Consider the following 22,942-nt stretch of genomic DNA (forward strand, 5'->3'; position numbering starts at 1 on the left):
TGAATGGCGGAGCAGTATAATCGCTGGACTTCCGGTTCAAGATGGCGGCCACTCTTGAAGTCCTGGCTCAATGTAGTTATCTATGAACCAATCATACCATTGTCAACAAGCAAATGTTATTCAACTATGAAAAATTCTACGTATTTAGAAAATATATAAACACATATCGAGACGTACAACCAATAATATGTCGAAGTTTTTATTTTGACACTGTGCCTGTGACTAAACAGGAAATAATGAGACGAGAGCACAGATATGAAGAGAAAGTGCCGAGTCAAGCTAACGGCCGTGCCTGCGGAGCGGACATGTTGGCAGGGGCGAGTCAACGTCAAGGACATGGACATGAAGCCGTAATTTGTTCATTTCTAATTTCACCCATTCTCTGTGTTGATATGTTGACTGATTTGAGTATATGGAGAGAAATAAATCTTATTTTCATCACTCTGCAGCATTGGTCTTGTCTCGTGTTTGGTTCATATCCATCTTGCATATAGTATTTGCAATTACACTTATTACATGAATTGCAATCGCTAATCACTGAGAAGTAGAATTGCATGGCTGGACAGGGAAATTTATTTATTTATTCATTTTCAAAACACTACACACAACTATGCACACACAACCATACACTCATTTATAGAAACAATATTTTGTTTTCATTTGAAACACACGCGTTTCATACGACTTCATTTTGTCTGAACCATTTACACATTGCCTTTTCGAACTTAAAACACTTTCTTAGTGATTAGTGCGTATTGTAAGTGAAGTACAGAGAAAGTGCAAATATACAATTCGTAAATTCACTAGACAAGACTAATGCTGCAGACTGATAAAAATATAATTTATTTCTCTCCATATACCTCAAGTCAAGTCAATTTACTGAAAACATTAAATGCACGAGTTTAAAACGAGGCAAATATTTTTTTGTTGAAGGTTTAGCCAAAAAGCATGTCTGATTAAAAAAAAATGAGTTTAGGTCACTGAGGATTGTGTTCAGAGAATGGGATTTAGTGTTGAAGTAATTATTTAAAAAAAAAAAACTGTATTTGGATTGACTTTGCATAACGATGGTCGGTCAAAGCACCTTAGTGAGGCTCGGGATGATTAAATGTCATCAACCATGGGCTGATATTGAGGGAGGCTGCCAATATTACTATGTGTGCTACCATCTCCGACTATAGGGTCCGCTGCCACATCCCTACAATTGGTCCCAACAACACGGAGCACCTCTTTACCTTCCTCGATTGGCTGCGGCACAGGCTTAGTTGACAGAGTAGGGATAACACTCTTAGTTGTTGAAATTAAACACAGGTCAGTGTTGAATTTACTTAACACTAGTTCATAGTGTTAACTTAACCGACAGGGGGCCGGTGGAGATTCAGCTACTGGGGGTTGAAGACAAAGGAGAGGTGGAAAGCGGGTTCTTCGGCAGAAAGAGAAGAGGAACAGAGCCTAGAACTGAATGTGGGGACTTTGAATGTTGGGACCATGGCAGGAAAAGCTCGGGAATGGGTTGACATGATGATTAGGAGAAAGGTTGATGTATTGTGTGTCCAGGAGACCAGGTGGAGAGGCAGTGAGGCTAGAAGTTTAGTGGCAGGGTTCAAACTATTTTACGATGGTGGAGATGGAAAGAGAAGTGGAGTAGGGGTGATTTTAAAGGAAGAGTTAACTAAGAATGTCTTGGAGGTGAAAAGAGTATCAGATCGAGTGATGAGGCTGAAACTTCAAATTGAGGGTGTTGACTTGGTGGTGGAACCTAACAGTACTGGAAATCATAGAAGGAAAGAGGTTAGCTAAGAAGGAAGAACTGGGACACTGAGAGGACTTGAGGAGAGGAGAAAGGAATACATGGAGATGCAACGTAGGGTGAAGGTAGAGGTTGCAAAGGCCAAACAAGATGGAGGTGGGACTGCATCAGGGATCAGCCCTGAGCCCCTTCCTGTTTGCAGTGGTGATGGATAGGCTGACAGATGAGGTTAGACTGGAATCCCCGTGGACCACGATGTTTGCAGATGACATTGTGATCTGCATTGAAAGCAGGGAGCAGGTGGAGGAACAGTTAGAAAGATGGAGGCATGCACTGGAAAGCAGAGGAATGCAGATTAGCTGAAGTAAAACAGAATATTTGTGCATGAATGAGAGGGGTGGTGGGGGAAGAGTGAGGCGACAGGGAGAAGAGATCGCAAGGGTGGAGGACTTGAAATACTTGGGGTCAACCGTCCAGAGCAATGGTGAGTGTGGTCAGGAAGTGAAGAAACGGGTCCAAGCAGGTCGGAACGGGTGGAGGAAGGTGTCAGGGGTGTTATGTGACAGAAGAGTCTCTGCTAGGATGAAGGGCAAAGTTTCTAAAACAGTGGTGAGGCCAGCCATGATGGACGGATTAGAGACAAAAAGGAAGCAGAGTTGGAGGTGGCGGAAATGAAGATGTTGAGGTTTGAAGCACGCACAGAACCACATCACACGCATGCAGGAATGCAAGGAGAGATTGAGAGTGAAAGGTGTGCAGGGAGTGCTGCACCACTTGAGCTGGACTGGGAAGGACAATGCCTTGTTCAAGGGTACGTCGACAGTCGCCAGCAAGCAGACTACAATCGCTCCAAAAAAAAAAACTAGTTGCCATTTTTACGTTTTTGTGCATAGTGGGACTTGATACCCGCTTGAACCTGTGTCCTCCGACTCCAAAGTCCAAGTCCTACTACTCCTACTACTACATCCAATTGAAGAGTGATTCTCAGCATGGAGATGGAAGGTGTTCAATCACCAGCCAAACCAGAAGATGTCCTCGCTGGATGGAATGAATGCAGGTCGTCTGGCAATAGATGGGGACATAAGACATGCAAGAAGATTCTTTCTATTGTGGTCTACTTATTTGCAGGATATTTTGTATGTCAGGCAATCCTATTATGACAAAAAGTATTTCATGAATATGTTCAGGCCTCGGGTCTCGTGCATACAAAACAGCGAGTTCGCCTCAGTTTGGTTGTCAGGGGCAACCTGGACGTGCTACGTCTGGCCAATGGCGTCACATGCTGCCTTAAAGTGCGATGGGAAATCTTATAAATATAGTGCATGAGCTCGACGACAAATCTCTCTCTTTCTCTCTCTCTCTCTCTCTCACACACACACACACGCACGCACGCACGCACACAAAGTCCAAATTTAAACGACCTACTCACGAATAAATTCGCTAATCTCCCTATTTTTATTTTTTTTTTCCATGAATACATAAGTAAATGTTGTTTTTATGTTGTTAAACGTAAAACCTAAACTATATAGCCAGCAATTTTTTTTTCCAGTATTTGCATACTCCACCCAAAAAGGTTTTACAGCAGAGCGACTGGTGTCAACTTTTTATTTTTTATTTTTTTTTAAATAATACCCACTACCCAGTAACTTATTTTGATCCAAAATAACTTCTCGAGTGTGTATTAGCAATATGCGTTTGAATGGAAGTGAAAAACGCATCGCAAAGTTACCCCAAAAGTTTCCGGCATGTCCCTGAACGCAGCACTGGTTCCAGCCGAACACTCAGCTGCGGCGGCTCGGCATCCGAGCGGCTCATCGCCGCAACACATCAGTTCTTCAAGTACGTGACCAAAACCCCCCAAACTGCCATTTTTTTTTTTTTTTTTTTTTCCCCCTCACTTTACTTTCCGTGAGTCGTCACCAGAAGTGGAGCAGCAATACTTTTGACCATGTAGAATTTTACTGCTGCGGGTTGTGATTTATTTAAAAAAAAAAAAAAAAAAAAAAAAATATATATATATATATTTTTTATTTTTTTATTTGTTTGTACTTTTTCTCGGCTGGTCTGACAAAAAGTGACACACTTGGCTTGTCTCATTCACGTCTTCGCCTTGAAGCCTAGAACGGCGAACTTTGGTGAAAACTACCAAGCAAGTCACACGTCGTCGAAACACCAGCCTGTCCGGGAAATATTCGACGTGACGACACTTTTCACCATGAGGTAAGAAGCCCCGGTTTGCGTTAAATGTCACCCAAAAAAAAAAGACCAACGAAGTTGGGAGCAGCGCATACTAGCTAAACATGTCGATGTAGGCAGCGCCGACGCTCCCTAAAGTATGCTCCGAATGCGATTGGGATAACGGAATACGCCACACAGCGCCATGTCTGCCGTGCTTGTTTTCAAGATGACGTTATGAAAATTTGGGCCAGCTTTTTGTGAAGGGCGGGCAACTTGCTTGTGCAGCATTTCGAACGAGCGGGGTTGGGAATGGCGTGTGCTGTTTTCCGCGGCTTCTCCCACACAACGCAGGAGGACACAAGAGGGATTATGACGGGGGGGGTGCTGTTGTTGTGGTTTCCCTCGGAGGGCCGTTTTGACTGTGAACCCCATATTAGCGCAGGATCGTTTCATCGTTTCATATACGCAACAAATTCTTGTGATGATTAGTTTGGAAATCAGAAGCCAGTAAAAAAAAAAAAAAAAAAAAAAAAATGGTTTCGACTAATACTCAATTTACTTTAAATGTTATGGAAAGTGAAGACAATTTGCAATTTTGGTATTTTAGCAAAAGACATGATTGGCTTTCGTGGGCCGCATCCAATGATGTGGTGGGCCGAATCTGGCCCGCGGGCCACCGGTTTGACACCGGCCTTTGAAAGGGCAATGCCCACTGAATGACCGACTGTGGGAAGTGAAAGCTAGAAATATGCCTCTGACCCAAATGACAGTTTATACTTCAACGTGCGGCGCTCACCTTCATAACCCAAAGACTGACACCGAGCCACCAGAGGGATTCTCCCTTAAACATGACATCGGGTGCTCATTTTCGAGGGCAAATTGCTGCTGTTGTGTAACCTCGATGCATTGTTTCGCCGAGCGCGCCAAGAACACAACGCTGGCTGACTTTTTCGAAGGGCAACAATGATCCCAAGCTACAGGAATGCATCTGCTCCATTTCATTTCAGTCCCGAACGACCTCAGTGCAAGTGTGTGGTTTTGATTTCTTTTGAATCTGGAATGAAACCTATTGTGAATTTGTGTTAAATATGAGACATGAAGAGTGGATAAGACTACTTTTTTTTTTTTTTTTTTTTTTTTTTAATGAAAGGCCTTAATTGCATCCAGTTGTAGGCCAAACTGAAGTGAACAAAAGCTTTAGTTGTTGCTCAAGAGCAGCTTGCTGTGCACGTTCCAGCATGACAACAACTTTCTTTTATTGTTCTGATTGCCTTTTTTAAAAATTTTTTTTTTGCAAGGGGCAGATGTGTATCCAGAAGGGTGGTATTTTTGTGTGTCTGCGTCTGGTGTGTAGCATGTGTCTGTATGAATGGCAGTCCCAGCTGCTCACAGCTGACTCATGCAGGACACTGAGAGGCAGAGGGGCAGCACAACATTAACATTTGTATAAAATCTGCTTGTACTTCATAGTCGAGTCTCCACTTAAAAATGTCCATTGTTTGATATTCAGTTTGAATTATTGCTGTTGCCATATTGTACTGAGCAGCCACGACACGGGAGAAGTTGGCGTTCCCAACACACGAAGAGTTTTGGTCGTAAATATTGAATATCGGTGCTATCGGTATCGGCCGATAATTAGCATCTCATAAGTGATTTGCGTGTTTTGGTTTAGGAGCGTAGTCACAGAACAAGTTAAACTCATATCTCAAGGCCCCTCTGTATACACACTACATATTATGTGTTCAACTTCGACATATTCAATAACATTTTCTCCAATTTTCTTTTTTCTCCATGTAATAAAACCGAAATAGTAAATAATAATAATAATAGTCTATCGTTGAATTGTGTGTTGCCTTGCCAGCATCAATAGTATTCAACAAGTGTCATTTATGTAGCCCCAAAGCACATACTATAGCACAAATATTCAAAGAAACATGGAGCACCTAACATCTTGCCGAGGTATAAAAAGAAGACATCCAAATATTGCAACTGGACTTTTTAAACCTAAAAGCTGTGCAGTTTAGTGTGTTAATTGGCGTGACCCAAGTACGACTAAAGTGTTGCTTATTGTTTCGATCTGGATCCAGAATTATTGCGGTGATCCAAATGTACGTTTCATTGTATTCTTGCCATTCTAGTTCCATCTGTTAAGGTCGACGGTACCAGGACAGAGCTCATTCCTAAAAATAAAGAAATGGTTGGCAGTCAGTCGACTTGCCTGCAATGCGTTAGGCCGCGCATAACGCTGATGTCGGCTTATCGAGGCGAGGAAGATAAGCGACGTCGTCAGGGTTAGTGAACTGTGACGAGTCACTGTAGCACGCCTTGACAACTGTGGACAGGCGACGTGCCTCCCAGGCGCAGCAGTTGACACCACAGATAAAAGAGAGAAGCGGAGACCGGTTTACTTGCAGCGTCGGAACTCACGGGTTTGAGTTGGCCTGTGACCGGTGGTGTTGTCGGATCTGAACGAGGCCAATTTGGAATGGAAATAAATCCATTCAATGTCTTGATTTCAGGGCTGTAAACGTTTGCAAAGCGAGGGGCTTTTCAAAAGTTCGAGTCACTTTTGGGAAAAACGGTGTGCAAGTCACTTTCACCCATACTTGCTGCTCTGCAACCTTGTGACAACGCGTCACATATGTGAACAAAATAGAAATGTGAATAAAAGAAAAGTGATCATGACCACAGAACCAAAATAGACATAACCGTGTAAAGACATTTGCCACTGCTGAACATGTCATGGAAGGTCACCTAACATGTGGAAGATGCTTCTTCATTCACTTAGGATCTCATCCAAAGAACCTCGCCCTCACCCGTCCATTGAATTTCCATTCACTCGTCTGGTTGTTTCATTGGAGTAATGTAGTTCTTTTCCCAATGGTGAACAGAGCAGATCACAATGTGATTGTAGGAACATCGTCATTGAAGATCTTTTATTTTCCTTTCTTGTTGGGGGGGGGGAGGTGAAACTTTTTCCTGATAAAGTTAAGGTCTTCTTATTAATCAACCGTTTTGTCATATGGCCTTGTACTTTTTTATTTTAGCATCAATAGCATAGCATAGCATCAATTTGTTATTCCTGCTATGGAAATCATCTGTTACCTCTGAGCTGCTAACTACAAATGATGGAACTTGTCAGTGTACATTTTCTATTGATTATTATCAGGGATAATGTTTTTATTTGTATTTTTTTTATTTTTTTTTTATGTCATGCTGTTCTCAAACCATCGGCCAAGTGAAAACAAAACAATGGCATAAATGTGACTGTAGCGCTGACAGACAGATTAGTTTTTTTTTTTTTTTACAAAGCTCTAAATCTTTCCTTCAGTTTGTGTGTGTGATTGACAGAAGGCTTGTTTATTTAACCTGCAAGCCGGCGTCCTTGCCATCCTGCGGCTTTGGCAAGTTCCCGCCACTGACATCACTTACTGGGAATGAGAGGACGGAATGCTGTGAACTTACAGTTGGGTGTCGAGACGAAACGCCAGGGTTAACTTGGAAACAAAAGTTGCGGAGGCTGCCCAGTTTTTTGTTTGTGAGAGACAGACTACGTGTCTGTCGGGTTGTAAAGAACGAGAACCTTGGATTTTTTTTTTTTTTTCACCTATTGACAAACAGTATCATCAGCTAACATGATATGATTAATGCATGGTTAAATAACTTGCTGGTCTTAAACTGACTCTCATATCTAAATTGACTGTCTGAGCCAGGTTTGAGCGTCTCACCTTTTACTTTGTGAAGCTGTACGTTTGTTTTCCGATAGGTGCATCTGGCCGGTCATGATGTTGTACAACTCGAACCAGTGGCATCTCAGCTGTGTGATTTACTTTAGAGGAGCCAATGGCTCATCAGTGTACATCTCAGCTTTCTGTTGTCATGGAGGTAAAAACGAAAACAACTGGGGACACAAAAGACTGGGAAAATTGAGGAATGCTCAAATAACACCAGTTTGGAACATTTCACAGATGAACAGGTTCATTGGAAACAGGTGAGTGACTTGATTGGATATAAACGGAGCATCCATGAAAGGCTCAGTTGTTGCATCATATTCAAAATGAGAGAATATTTGCAACAACAACAAAAAAAAAAACACAAAGCAAAGTTTATCAGTATGAACAATAAATATACTGTAGGTAGAAAATGATTTGCAAACTGCTTTCTGTTTTAATTTACGTTTTACGTCCCACCGTCATTGGAATTGGGGTTTGTGCAATATGCACCTGCAATCTTAATTTCAAAACAAAACAAAAAAAACCCCCCTGCAGATTAGCATCTGGAAAAGGCAGAGTTGAGGTCCAAGACAAACTACGACTGATATTACCCAATGTATCATTGACAAACCACCAGTGATGTTCCTAAGCAAGGTTCTCTTCATAATTTGGCTGTTCAGAGAAAGGAATACAGTTCACGAGTGTTGCCTTAGTTCACATTCCTTTGGCTATCGATTACATTTCCTGTTTGCTCACAAACCCAACACGCAGCTTTACATTTGCATGGATTGCAAAGCAGTAATGGAAACGCAAAGCATCATGACCAGCTATCTTAAGCATCCCGTATTGACCCTGGAGACATTGAGGACAACTGCTCATTTGTCTTGTCTGTCAGTGCCTTGAAAGAATTGAAAAGAATTTTCTTTTTCATGCTCCTGAGATTCTTCCTGTGAACCGCATGTATGATTCAGGAACTCCCCAAATACAATAGCTAATTATTTCTTGGTAAAACTACTGTGCGGGAAAGCACAAGAAAAGATACTAAATAATCACAGTACCACACATGGGGCACGTAAGGATAATAGGACTGCGGAGATTAAATTCATTGCCGCTGATCAGATCCTAAAACGTGAGGCATACATCTTCCATCCTACAGCGTCAAGTGCATGCTTGATACCAAAGTATGTTGATTTTTTTTGGGGGGCAGTAGTACCTCATCTGTAATGACTTGCGCTTAGGAGAGGGTGAAATATGCAAAAAAAAAAAGTCTGGTCCTGGCTACTGTCGAGGTTCTCTCTCTCATTCAATAAATTATCAGGGCTAGTTCAAAGATATGCTGTCTAATTAGTGTAAAAGTGACCTTGTAGAGTATGGAAAAATATGGTTAAAAAGGCCAGGTAATTTTATGTTAACAAAAGAACAATCAATTATAGCCTCACAAGTGTATGAATGAAGTTAGGGAACGGTTCTTTTTAATGGCAAAGTGCGTGTCAGGTTGTGCCATTTTGTGACAAATTAAGCAGCTAAAAAGATCCAATTTTCAAATTTTGATTGGAAATATGCAACTTGAAAAGGGACAACATTAACGAAGCGGAGTCAACTAGCCAAATCATTTGTAAACAAAACCAAAAAGTGACACTGTCGAACTCACCAAGAACATGAACTACGTTTAAATCAAGTTAACGACTGTTTGGGTGTTTTTAGTTTTTTTTTTTTTTTTTCTTCTTTTTTTCTTATTCACAATCTGGTGGAGAGTTGTGTAGCTGATGGATCTTCCATATCACACAAATTTCATTTTATTAAAAACAAATGTAAAAAAAAACAAAAAAAAAAACCCCCACTAAAATGTACAAAACAACAATACTTTTACTTGGATAAATGATGACGCATGTGGTGATAATGGCGGCAAAGAAGCCACACAAAACCGTAAAAGTTAATCCTCAACTTATTCCTTTGATCGTTACTGAACCGAGATCTCCTTTTGAAGTGTATTTTACTCTAAATTTTGGTCAAATGTCAAATTGAATGACCGCACAGGTGTTTGACTTCCAAAAACATGTATGGTAGGTTTCTTGAAGACTAACTATATTAACTACCCATTGACTGGCTGGCGACTTGTTCAGGGTGTACCCCGCCTAACGCCTGGAGTCAGGGGATATAGGCGCCAGCACACCTGTGACCGTTGTAGTGGGCATGCGCTCCGCAAATCAAGGCGCCACAGAGACTCGCACCCACTTGAGAACCCTACTCCTCTGCGCTACCGTGCTATGTGACAACGACGACTAGGACAGTGCCTGGTCTACGTCAAGTGGACCTTAACCTAATTAGCAGCTTCCCGTCAAATCTTGATTCCCGTCTTCAAAAGACGCCTTCCTTGGGGAAGACTATGTTGTTAATATTCACCCATGCGCGTGAGGCTCCACCCACTGGCGTTGAGAGGAACTGCAAGCGCCAGAACTTGTGGACGTGCCTTTGATGTTTGTTAACGGAAGATAAAATGTCTGTTCTTATATCTTGCAAACTCTGTAGAAATATTCCAAATGTACGCCTTGCTGTCTGTGTCCCCATTCTCACTTTTGACAGGTCATTAATATTATTTTAAAAACCCGTTTACTAAAATTTGCAGACGGGATTCAGGCTGGTGGGCGTGGTCTTCCCCAAGTCAGCACACACCCTCTTCCTACGCCCCGCCCCCGGAGTATTTAACTCTCAACTTACACCTTTCTCAGAGAGTTGAGTTGAGTTGGAATTGAGTCGAGGCTTCTTTTTCCTTCTCCTCGTACCTGTGCTGGCAGCTCGCCAGCTGGGTGGCCACCCGTCCCCCTTCTTTGGTTCCCTTTTTTGTCCTCGGGCGCCTCAGAGTGCCACCACGTGCGCGAAAACGCCCGCCGCAACCAAGCCCGGCGGCGTTTTCGATCAAATAAGTCGACCGATCGCTTTCCCTATCCACGATCGGTCGGCGGGGCCTCAACGAGCAATTGCCGGTATCGCCTCTGAGGGCCAGAGCTCGGCCCGCCACCAGGTCAACCGGCAGGGAAGTTGTGAGCGCATCCCGAACGGGACAACAACTGACTTATTTCTTTTTATTTTTGTGTTTTTCTTCAACTGAACCTGCTTCTTTCGCGCGTGAGGTCCGGAGGACGACCACCCCAAAAGACCAGCTGATCTGCGTTCGTGAGTCGACACTGCAATCCCTACTATGATGTACAACATCAGTGTGTAATAATTGTGGGGAATTTACTAGCTTCATACAAAATCCCAACTTTGCCTTCTCTCGTTCTGACTCAACGCATTAAACGCTCATTTATTTTAGCCCAGCGACCACACACGATGTCCTCTTTTCCATTTTCGTACGCCTAATTTGATTTCTTTCGTTTACCCTTAGTGTTATTTTCTTGATGTCGTTTGTAGTTGTAGTTGTGTTTCATTAAACATACCATAAAAGTCCACTCTTGGTCGTATTTTGTGCGTGTTCTGAATTTAAGTAATCCTCTGTAACCTAGGACTCAAAATGTCGGAGAGTGTAGCAACCTCCAGATCATGAGACTGATTAAAAAGGTTTGTCGTCATTTCGCCTAAAGTTAAGCTTGGAAAAAGACATTAGTTTGATTTTAACAATGAAATCAAAATGATAATAAACCGGAAGTAACGCAAAGGTCGCTCCCGGCTTATTACTTTATTCTAAATTAATTATTTAGAATAATTAATAATTATTCTTATTTGAGCCATAATCGCTACACCGTACTGAGGATAAGTGGTACGGAAAAGGGATGGATGGATTCTGTATTTCTTTATTTGTAGTTTGCCAAAAGGAAGCAATAAAAAGACTTGCTATCACAATACAATACAGTATAGTATATTGCAGTCTACTTATTTGCATTATATTTTGTATGTCAGGACAATGGTATTATTAGAAAAAGTACTTTATTAATATGTTTAGGCTTCTGGTCTTGTTCGTATAAAACAGCGATATCTCCTCAGTTTGGTTGTCAGGAGCAACTTGGACTTTTTTTTGGGTCTGGTTTTTATTTATATACAGCACTTTGTTTACAACTGCGGTTGTTTTTTTGAATTGTGCTCTATAAATTTGCATTGATTTGTGACAGGAATGTATGTACCACTTAAATCGTAAGAAAAATACGAACAAAGTGATGACTGTTCTTACATGTTTATCAACAAGCCTTATTATGCCCTCGTTCATGCAAGGCTGTGCGTGTCTCAGAAAAATGGCTTTCTAATTGATTTCGGTCCAAATAAGACATGCGCCAGTGTGTGCAGCGGCGACAAGCACGGTGTGTACTTTCTGAATAATTCATTTTGGTTGGCTAAGGGAGCATTTTGCACCCAGCTCACAGTAGCTATGGGTTTACTTGAATTTTCTGCATAGATTTGGCCTGTGCATTGCTGATTCATGGAAGGAGAGGGGACGAGGAGGAGGAAGAAGAAAGTCATATATTTAGTTGCGCAAAATCGTTTATCTTTGATTTGTTTGCCAGTTGGCTAGCAGATTATGTGCATTAGCGCCTCCTAGAGAAGAGTGAACCAGGAGGAAAGGAAACTCGGGATATGCGTTCCTGTATCGACGATTGACCGTAACCTACGGTCCGTACTTTTAACAATTCTCTGAATCGAACGTCTTCCACGAACGAGCTCCCATCTAGAAAATGAGACCCTAATGAAACTTTCAGAGGTCTCCAATACAATGCTTTCTCTCCGTCTGCTAACAGCTTTTGAGCAGCAGCTGTGAAACTGTGAGCTGCCGGGTTACCATATATTGACACTTGAGACGATGTACACACAGTTGGGTGTTCGTCTGTTTTTTTTTTTTTTTTTTTTTCCAATGGACCCACTCCTTCCCTAATTACTCTGGACAACTCCTTTGTTTATTGTCCTTATGCTTTGCTTTGACTGTTTCCCAAATCATTTTGATGTAACATTTTCAATGTGTTATTCAGCTTCCCCCTGTGTTTTCGACATATCAGAGTAAGTGCTGTTGTTGCCACGCATGTAACCTCAGGCAGCAGATGTCATTGCCGGGGAGAGGGTTGCATGGCAGGCTGTAATGCCTTCTACATCCTAATGCCCCAAACCCTGCCAGCCAAGGCTTTGTGTGTCGGTGTATGTTTTAGAGGGAGCTGTGTGATAATCCAGTCCAAACTAGATGCTCTCTGCTTGCTCTCACATTCGCTGCAGCTCTCCCAGTCCAATAATGACTGCCAACAAATGAAAAGCATATTGCCTTTTTGAATGGTTTATTTTTTAAACACAACTGGCCCGCCTAAACCTGTCTGAATCCAGTGTTTAAATTGCAGATGATCATCATTTTGATGTGCAAATGATGTAGGATGATTATTTACTCGTCTACAGTATATGCAGGTCTACCTTTTTTATAAACAAAATTCTCGTGTTCGCCATAACACAATTGTTATTTTTAACCAAGTTTTCCCGAGGCGTCAATTTGGAAGGTTACTGTGATGCGTTCTTGTCTGTGCCATTTATATGAATCAGTGTTTGGCACGTGTATTTGTGAGCACTCACACTAAAACAGGTGGCTGCTCTGTTTGTCCATCTGTCTGCTTTTGGTCCCCAGCAGCTGTCTGCGCTCGTTGTTTTTACTCAAGTCGAGACTCACAAACTAACCTCTGTAGTCTGTCGTTCTCGCCGTACATCCCTGTAAAAGACGCGTCCCTACCGAGTAACGGTTTTGCACTTCACTTTAGGCAGTCTTCATGTGTAATTTAGTTGTTGTCCGGACCAAAGCACAACATGTTACATTGTGTGCTTCCATCTGTAAGGACTTGGGCTATGGTTTTGAGTCCCACTCCGGACAAAATGTAAAAATGGCAACTAGTTGTTGGAGAGATGCTTTTCTTCTTCCTGACTACCGTCGAGGGGCCCTTGAGCAAGGCACCGACCCCGTGCCCCCCCCAGCTCAAGAGGTGCGTCACTGTTAGCCCCTTACATTCTGATGTCATCTGTGTGCTCCGCGTATGGGTTCTTTGTGTAGTGCAACACAAAATAAACATGAGTGTGTAAATTGAATTTGATCCTCGTACCGGTACACCATGCACTCCTACACTGCTACAGGACACACGTTTTCTGGCTTGGTGGACGTTTGTGCTGTAGCACAAGTGCGGTCGTAGTTAATTAGTAGTAGTCGGAGGTGGGTCGTAACATGCTACACTTACTCAAGTAACATTTTCGATAAATGCACTGTACTTTTTACTTTTACCAGAGTATTTATGTGAAGGATTGATACTTTTACTCAGTTACAATGATCGACATGCTGTTCACTACTTTTATTTATCCATTCTTACGTGTGCACGTCTGTTTTTAGACTCCGTCTTCGACTTCCGCATAGAGTGCCCGTGGCGCCAATCCAACGTTACCACAGTGACGTTTGACTCAAGTCCCCCAATCAAACAAGGCTGTCACATGACCGCACATGTAGCCTCCGCAAGCCAATCAAAATGACTCATTTTTTTGGGGGGTGAACAGCTGCGCGAGTGAGTTTACTTTACACACTCCAAAAAAACAACAGCTTTATCATGCAGCTCTTCAATTGTGACTGCCCAGACTTTGATATTTCAGCCCACTTCTAACTTGAGAAAACACTTTGCGGTAAGTTGTACATGTTTCTATTGTTGTTTTGGAAGTGGATATGGCAACGTTAGCCCTATCCCTATGGTGTTGCACAATCACTAAGTCAGCAAACAGCTTCTTCATGAAGTCATTTAAGTGAGTAAAGCAAATGTTTCTGTAGGGCCCAATGCATGTTGTTGGCAGTTTAAAATTTAAATGGTGGCAGGTGTGTGTGTGTGTGTGTCAACTTCCATATATTGTTATTTTTAAAATTTTTATTTGATGTTCATGCTCTGATTTATTAAAAAAAAAAAAAAAAAAAAAGAAAATCTGAAGTTACTCACAAACTACTCTTGTAGTACTTTTGAGTAATCTTACTCAAGTAAATATTTGGATGATTACTTTTTACTTGAGTCATATTATTCTAAAGTAACTGTACTCTTACGCGAGTACAATATTTGTACTCTACCCACCGCTGGTAGTAGTTAATTGATTATTATGTGCTCACATTGGTTTCTGTGTTCAACATAACTTTCCAAATGTCAGGCTGGTAACCTCTGCATGTGTTTGAGACCTGAAGCAATGTCTGCTCTTCTGTCTTAGCCAAGTCTGCTCTTATCAGCTGAAGATAAAGAGAACTTCGCTCAGGCTTATCTCTCTCTTTTTTTTCATTCCCCTCAGCTTTTATACTTTCCCTCCCTCCGTCTTTGTGTTCTGTCCCCATTTCTTTCCATTTTTTTAACATTAGTATTCCCATCAAATTACAGAGATTGAATGTGTCTGAGTCATTCAGCACTCGGGGAGATAGTGTAGCTTGTTCTATTCAGCTGCTGTCGGTGTTCCTCTTTCGAATACACGAGCAGGTTTTAGCTGTTTGATTGCTCTTTAAATTCTCTCTAGCTGCAGCCAAAAAAAAAAAAAAAAAAAAGATGGTGGGGTGGGTGGCATGTGACATCTACGACTCTGCACGTGAGTCTCTGGGCGTGAGCTGTGGCCGACGGCAGCGCCTGTCTTTGTTTTACTGTTCTCCCGGCATTCAATAAATAAATGTCTGAAAAGTGTATCGGCGACTGTGGCTCTCCTTTTCCACATTGCAGTAAACAAACATACTGTAAAAAACCCATAAAGAAATATTGCTTTAAAAAAATTGCATATAGTGGCAGGGATCTCGTTTGATGTGCGTCTCATGTCCCCGATGCAAAGAAGTGATGACGGACTCAAAAAGCTTTGTGAATGTGCGTCTGCTTGACGCACAACATTGCAACAATGTTGTGCAAGGCTCGAATTAAGCGGTTTCGCATTGCAGTTTTTCCGGGTCAAAATTCGCATTTTGCGCATCAGAAAACCCATTGAAAAGCAAAACCGCAAATCCGGTTTACCGTGGAGACGGAAGTCAGAAGTGGCGTAGATGACACAACGCGCTTACCTCACGGATGCGTGGACGCGGAAGTGAAAGCGTTCGACTCAGGAGCACCAAGACAGCGGTTGTAGGAGAGAAAGAAACAAGACAAATGGCAAAAGTGGGGTCGCATTTCACCGTGAAATATGCAAGGCGATCACCCGTTCATTGTAACATGGACCAGTATGACGCTGAGTCGCGGGACCCGAGAGACGAAGGTGAAGTGCAAATCGCTGATCTTAACGTTAGTCTAGTTTACTAACGTAACGTTAGCGCTGCAGGCTGCGGAGTGTCTCTTAATTATGAATACCGTCGAACGTCTGAGCTCATAAAGGGTCAACGAAATTGAAAAAAAAACAAAACACCCGGACTCACCCCTCATTATTCTAGGGGACTTTAACAAAGCTAAACTCAACCACGAACTCCCGAAATATAAGCAGCACATCGACCTTCCTACCAGGGAAAATAACAATATGGACCACTGCTATACTACGCTAAACAACACATACCGTGCCAAACCTCGTGCAGCGTTGGGCTCGTCTGATCACTGCTTAATTCACTTAATACCGACATACAGGCGAGAACTTAAATGCGCGAAGCCTACAGTGAAATCAGTGAAAAAGTGGACCAATGAAGCCAAGATGGAACTTCAAAGCTGTTTCGACTGCTCCTCACTAGGGTCGCGGGCGTGCTGGAGCCTATCCCAGCTGTCATCGGGCAGGAGGCGGGGTACACCCTGAACTGGTTGCCACCCAATCGCAGGTTGGAAAAACAGTTTAGCACTAACGACTCTAAATCAGTCTGGCATGCATTCCAATCGCTGACTAATTACAAGCGACGATCCTACCAAGCTGGGAACAATAGCCCACTAGCCAACGACTTGAATACCTTCTACTGTAGATTTGAAAAGAACACTTTAACACCCCACGCTCCCACCCAGCCGCACCACCGACCACCATCACACCACCGACTTCTGTGTTAACCATCCGCGAACAGGATGTGAAACGCATCTTCAAACAGCAAAAGATTAACAAAGAGGCAGGCCCAGACCATATGTCCCCATCCTGCCTCAAAGTCTGCGCGGACCTAGCTCACTCCAGTCTTCACACAGATCTTCAAGAGATCTCTGGATCTCTGGCCTGTCGCCTTAACATCTGTGGTCATCAAGTCCTTTGAACGTTTCGTGCTGGACCACCTCAAGAGCGTCACAGGTCCCCTGCTGGACCCCCTGCAGTTTGCCTACCGAGCAAACTGCGAATGATGCAGTCAACATGGGACTGCACTTCTTCCTAGAACACTTCGACAGTGCAGGGACCTACGGGAGGATCCTGTTCGTGGACTTCAGCTCAGCGTTCAACACCATCATCCCAGAAATCCTTTCCTCCAAACTTCTCCAGCTCAGCGTCTCACCTGCTATCTGCCAGAGGATTTACAGCTTCCCGACGGGCAGGACACAGCAGGTGAGGCTGGGAGAGACCACCTCATCCACACGCAGCATCAGCACTGGGGCGCCCCAAGGTTGTGTCCTCTCTCCGCTGCTCTTCTCTCTCTACACGAACGACTGTACCTCAACGCACCCGGCTGTCAAACCCCTGAAGTTTGCAGATGACACCGCTGTCATCTGCCTCATCAAGGACGGTGACAAGTCTGCATATCGACAGGAAGTGGAGCGGCTGGAGCTGTGGTGCGGCCGACACGACCTGGAGCTGAACACGCTCAAGACTGTAGAGATGATCGTGGACTTCAGAAGGCATCATTCGCCACAGCTGCCCCTCACGCTGTCCAGCTGCCTTGTGTCAACTGTCGGGACCTTCAAGTTCCTGGGAATTACAGTCTCTCAGGACCTGAAGTGGGCGACTAACATCAACTCCGTCCTCAAAAAGGCCCAGCAGAGGATGTACTTCCTGCGGCTCCTGAGAAAGCACGGCCTGCCACCGGAGCTGCTGAGACAGTTCTACACAGCGGTCATCGAATCAGTCCTGTGTTCTTCCATCACAGTCTGGTTTGGTGCTGCTACAAAAAAGGACAAACTCCGACTGCAACGGACAATCAAAACTGCTGAAAGGATTGTCGGTACCCCCCTACCCACCCTTGAGGACTTGCACGCTGCCAGAACTAAGAGAAGAGCGTGCAAAATCCTCTCGGAACCTCCGCATCCCGGTCACCAGCTCTTCCGGCTCCTTCCCTCAGGTAGGCGCTACCGATCAATGCAAACTAGAACTCGCAGACATTCCAACAGCTTCTTCCCTCTTGCAATCAACTTCTTAAACACCTAATCTAGAATTCCATTGCAACATGCTGGCAATTTTTTTTGTCTTGAGTTTGTCACATTTCTGTGGGGCCATTTATACATTACTCGTGCACTCACTGTAGTAGTCTCGTCACGCTGCACTATTTGCATATCTGTTGTTGACCAATACTGGCCACTCATGCCAGAGTAGCATCTGCTCCATTTGCACACTGACGGAGGAGTATCTGCAACATTTGCACAATCGACATTGTCCCAGACTATCGCACTACTCGCTTGAAGTCTCGGCGCCCTTTGCACAATGGTCATTGCAATATTAGTCATTCAAACTGCTCTAAGGGCTAGAGGACCCTGCATCTTTTTGCACAATTGTCAAAAAAAAATAAAAAATAATAATAATGTACCGGCATTACCAGATAACAAGCAACCCTTTATTGCTCAGTGTCTTTATGTCCCAAAAGTGTTGTCTGTCAATTGAGCTCTTAATAAAAGTGCATATAATACTGTATTATTATTACACCATTATGAGCCAAAACAAAGCTTTTGAACAAACACAACCTCTAAAACGATTCAGTTAAGATTTGTTAAATTAAGCTATGTAAAATTGTTTGAGACTTCACTGTTGTGTCAAGATGCCAAACAGAAAAGGTGAAACTCAAACTTTATTTTTCTTAAGTTCAGCACTTCATTTGGAAATGTATAACTTTCTTTTTATTTACTTGCTCTTATTGTGAAATTCAGCCCTTATTACATTACACAGTTGTGCTCATATGTTTGATTACCAAGGCAGAATTTCTAACCTGTGGAGAAGTCTTTATTATGCTCTGTCATTCTATCAGTGGCGTAAAACAAAATAAAAACATCAATGGTTTATCTTGAAAGCGTTTTGGAAATTACATTGTTCTAAAAAAATTGCTATCGTGGCAGGCCTAAACCCATATATTGAAAGTAGACTTTACACTGATTTGATCGAGCTGATCGGTATTGGCCGATATTTAGCATTTTATGCTGATCGGTTTTAATGTCATAATGCGCCGAGCCGATCAATGGCGTCATCGATGGGCTCCGCAAAAGAAATTCACTCCGCATCGCCGCGTGCGCGTGATATTTGAATCCAAAACCTAGTTTGTCTTTAGCCTGGTTGCGTGTCTTCATGTTTCAGTAGGAAATCCACGCAATTCTTTGCACATGAGGCCCCAGATGATGCGTTTATTTATATTGCCAAATCGATCAAGAAGGCAGCGGTGTAGGTGGTATGTGCGGCCACTAAATGAAAGTTGCGATGGCGATATTGATGGCGATATCATCACAGCATGCGGCTAAAACGGATCAAGCAATTGTTGAATTTTTTGCAGATTTATTTAAAAAAGAACAACAATTCCGTTCTTTTCCTGTCAATATGGGTTGCTGTGTGTACATTAATGAGGGGGAAAAAATCAACTTAAATAATTTCAGCAAATTGCTGCAATATAACAAAGAGTGAAACATTGAAGGGGGTCTGAATACTTTCCGTACCCACTCGAAGTCTTTTTTTATTAGGTCGAAGTGTTCCACGCTATTATTGCTAATGTGTAATTAGTTCTTATCTTTTAACAGTTCACGCCCTGTTGGGGACGCCTGCTGGTAGAGGAATTGACCAAGAGGTCATTCTTTCACACTTCCTAAATGGTTTCATGAAAAAAAACAACAACAATACAACATAAATCAGCAATAAATGTGGCAGTTAAATAAGGTATAATTCCAAGAACTACAGTTCACATACACAGAAACGACGACAATTAACGTAACCATAAGGATGTTAATTATTGCAACAACAACAACAAATCCACATTGAATTGTGGGAATCGTGCGGCTCGATGTCACGTATGCTTGTTGTCGTTAGGATTAGCAGCTAGCTTTGTGAACGATCACGCAAATAGTTACACGCCGGGCTTCCTGTTGTTTACAGTCTAGTTTAGTGAGTGTCATTTTCTCAAGAATCAGTCTTGTATTTCTTTTTTTTTTTTTTTAATATTTACTGCTCGATCAGCACACAGCTAGCATATATTTGACATGAAATAACATTCTTCTTCGTGTCCTTTCCTTCTTCGCCTCTGTTTGACGTAATCTTTTTACGTAGTGCCCCCTACTGTCCTGACTGAGTTACCACGGTTGGATAAAATTGTGCCTTTATAACAAGATGACAAACTTGTGTTGCTCTTTTTAAAAAAAACATTATTTAGTGCCTTTTGTTTGTGATATTCACAAGAAATGCCAAGTTATAACTGAAATCCATTTATGTTTGTGTTTGAAAGTTGCTCACTAGAAATGTTTCTAGACAAGAAAATGCATCCATTTTCCGTACCGCTTATCCTCACTAGGGTCACCGGCGTGTTGGAGCCGATCTCAGCCGACTCTGGGCGAGAGACAGGGTACACACCCTGAAGTGGTCGCCAGCCAATCGCAGGCCACATATAAACAAAAAAAGCATTCGCGTTCCCACCTACGAGCAATTTAGAGTCTTTGATTAACCTACCATGCATGTTTTTGGGATGTGGGAGGAAACCGGAGTGCCCGGAGAAAACCCACGCAGGCACGGGGAGAACATGCAAACTCCACACAGGCGGGGCCGGGGATTGAACCCCGGTCCTCAGAACTGTGAGGCAGATGTGCTGACCAGTCATCTGCCGTGTCGCATCAAAAAAATGCGGTTTCCTGCTATATGCACAATGTGAATTTAAGAAAAGTACTGTTGGTTTTCTAAAAGAGGAAACCATCTTGTGGATTTATAATTGCTCTTTAAGCAAGCAAAAATCTATTTTATCCTTGTTTATTCTGATAGAATTGTCAGTAGAGTACTCGATTGCTAATTGCAAAAAAAGCATCATATTTTGCAATTAAAAGGACGCCTGGCATATGTCAAGTGGACCCTAAATTAATTAGCAGATCTTCTTGAAATCTTCGTTCATCAGAGTCCTTTTCTTTGTTTGAACTGAGAGCAGCTGAAAGGTTGGATCCTCTCTCCGGGAGACCAAGCTGGGACAGATCAATGGAATGCAAATACAGCAATGAACTATTTGCTTAATATTCAAACATGCACACAAGGCGCCACTCACTGGCGTTTGAGAGTACTGCAACCCGTGGGCTTCCATTCAGGGTTCTGACTGAAGATAAAATGTCAGTCTTGATATTTCACGAACGCTGCAGAAATATTCCAAATGTAGGCCTTGGTGTCTGTGTCAGTGTGTCCACTTTACAGATGCGGTTGCAAGACTTTGAGAACTGTTTGTCTTGGTTTGAAGCTAAGCAGCATTAAATGTGATTGAACCATAAGCAGTTGATTAGCCAAGACTAAAGTTTGAACAGTCATTCTATATGCTTGATCTAGGAGTAAAGAGTTCAAAGTTGGCAGTATTTTATATTAAGACATGATTTCTACGCCACTTTTATGGCAAAGTTTGTAGACTAAATTCGAGTTGATTGGTGTGGTCTTGTCCAGTCCGCTGTCCTCTAAGACACGCCCCCTTGGTATTTAACCTCTGACTCCCGCCTCCTCCTGCTCTTTCGTGTCTAGCCTCTTTCGTCTCTGGCTTGCTCTGGGTTGCCTCGGCACGGCTCGGCCCCTCCCCTTTTGTTCAAACACGCGGCTTGGCAAAGGGGAGGCTTGGGGATGGAGATCCAGCTCCCTGGCTTCCGTGGATCACCGCTGCTCAGCCTCCAGAACAGTTGCTGCTGAGCTACCAGATACGCTCACAGCCAAACGTGAGTTCTCTGAACTTGTTAGCGGATCCCGGAAACAGGCGGGGAGAGAGACGGTCATAGGCGTGGCGAACAACAAATGTTCTTCTGCCGTCTCTTTTGATTTTGTTTTATTTTTGTGCATCTTTTTTCTTTTTAAATCAAACCTGCTTCGTTTTCCTCCTGAGAATTCCGGAGAATGACCATCCCGCCGACCAGCTGATCTACGGTCGTGAGTACCACAACAAGCGTTGCTAGGATGTACAATATTAGTGCCTAATAATAATTTCACGGAAATTACTAGCTTTACACAAAGTGCCAACTTTGCCCTCTCTCTCTCTCTCTCTCTCTCTCTCTCTCTCTCTCTCTCTCTCACATTTAAGGCTCACGTTTTCTTTATTTATTCCAGCAACACGGTGTTCTATTTCCCTTTTCGTGCGGCTGGCTATCTTTCTTTCTTTCACCAGTATAAGTTATTTTCTTCCGGTAGTTAGCTTCTGTGTGTTTCCCTACAGATCCCTTGTCAATTTCATTAAATATTCTATACAATTCCACTCTTTGTTGGGTTTTGTGTTTTTTGAGTTCAATAAGGAGACCTCTGTCGTCGAGGACTCGTATTTCATAAAATTTAGCAACCTTTAGATTATGAGACTGATAAAGGTTTGTCGTCGCGTTCTCCTAAATTTTATACTCCTCAATCAGTGTGCAAATGGAGCAGATGGCACTCTGGCATGAGTGGCCAGTATATGCAAATAGTGCAGCATGGCGAGACAACTACAGTCAGTGCACGAGTAATACATAATTGGCCCCACAGAAATGTGACAACAAACTCAACAACATACAACAAAACTGCTGAAAGGATTGTCGGTACCCTCCTACCCACCCTTGAGGGCTTGCACGCAAATAAAGATGATTCTGATTCTGATGTTGCAGTCGGAGTTTGTCCTTTTTTGTAGCAGCACCAAACCAGACTGTGATGGAAGAACACATGACTGATTCGATGACCGCTGTGTAGAACTGCCTCAGCAGCTCCTGTGGCAGGCGGTGTGCTTTCACAGAAGCCGCAGGAAGTACATCCTCTGCTGGGCCTTTTTGAGGATGGAGTTGATGTTGATCGCCCACTTCAGGTCCTGAGAGACTGTAATTCCCAGGAACTTGAAGGTCTCGACGGTTGACACAAGGCAGCTGGACAGCGTGAGGGGCAGCTGTGGCGAAGGATGCCTCCTGATGCTGTGTGTGAATGAGGTGGCCTCCCCCAACCTCACCTGCTTTGTCCTGCCCGTCAGGAAGCTGTAAATCCACTGGCAGATGGCAGGCGAGACGCTGCGCTGGAGAATCTTGGAGGAAAGGAGTTC

At 43.0% G+C, this 22,942-nt stretch overlaps 1 protein-coding gene across 1 annotated transcript in view; it reads left to right on the forward strand.

Annotated features, from left to right (window-relative positions):
* The first annotated feature begins 3,742 nt into the window (after positions 1 to 3,742).
* Positions 3,743 to 22,942, forward strand: part of enah (ENAH actin regulator) — a 101,021-nt gene continuing 81,821 nt past the window's right edge. The window contains exon 1 of the mRNA XM_061753180.1: positions 3,743 to 3,970. Coding sequence (XP_061609164.1) covers positions 3,966 to 3,970 — 5 coding nt within the window. The 5' untranslated portion in view covers positions 3,743 to 3,965. The remainder of the gene's footprint in view (positions 3,971 to 22,942) is intronic.

This window comes from Phyllopteryx taeniolatus, chromosome 18 (genome assembly GCF_024500385.1).
Source record: "Phyllopteryx taeniolatus isolate TA_2022b chromosome 18, UOR_Ptae_1.2, whole genome shotgun sequence".
Taxonomy (NCBI): domain Eukaryota; kingdom Metazoa; phylum Chordata; class Actinopteri; order Syngnathiformes; family Syngnathidae; genus Phyllopteryx; species Phyllopteryx taeniolatus.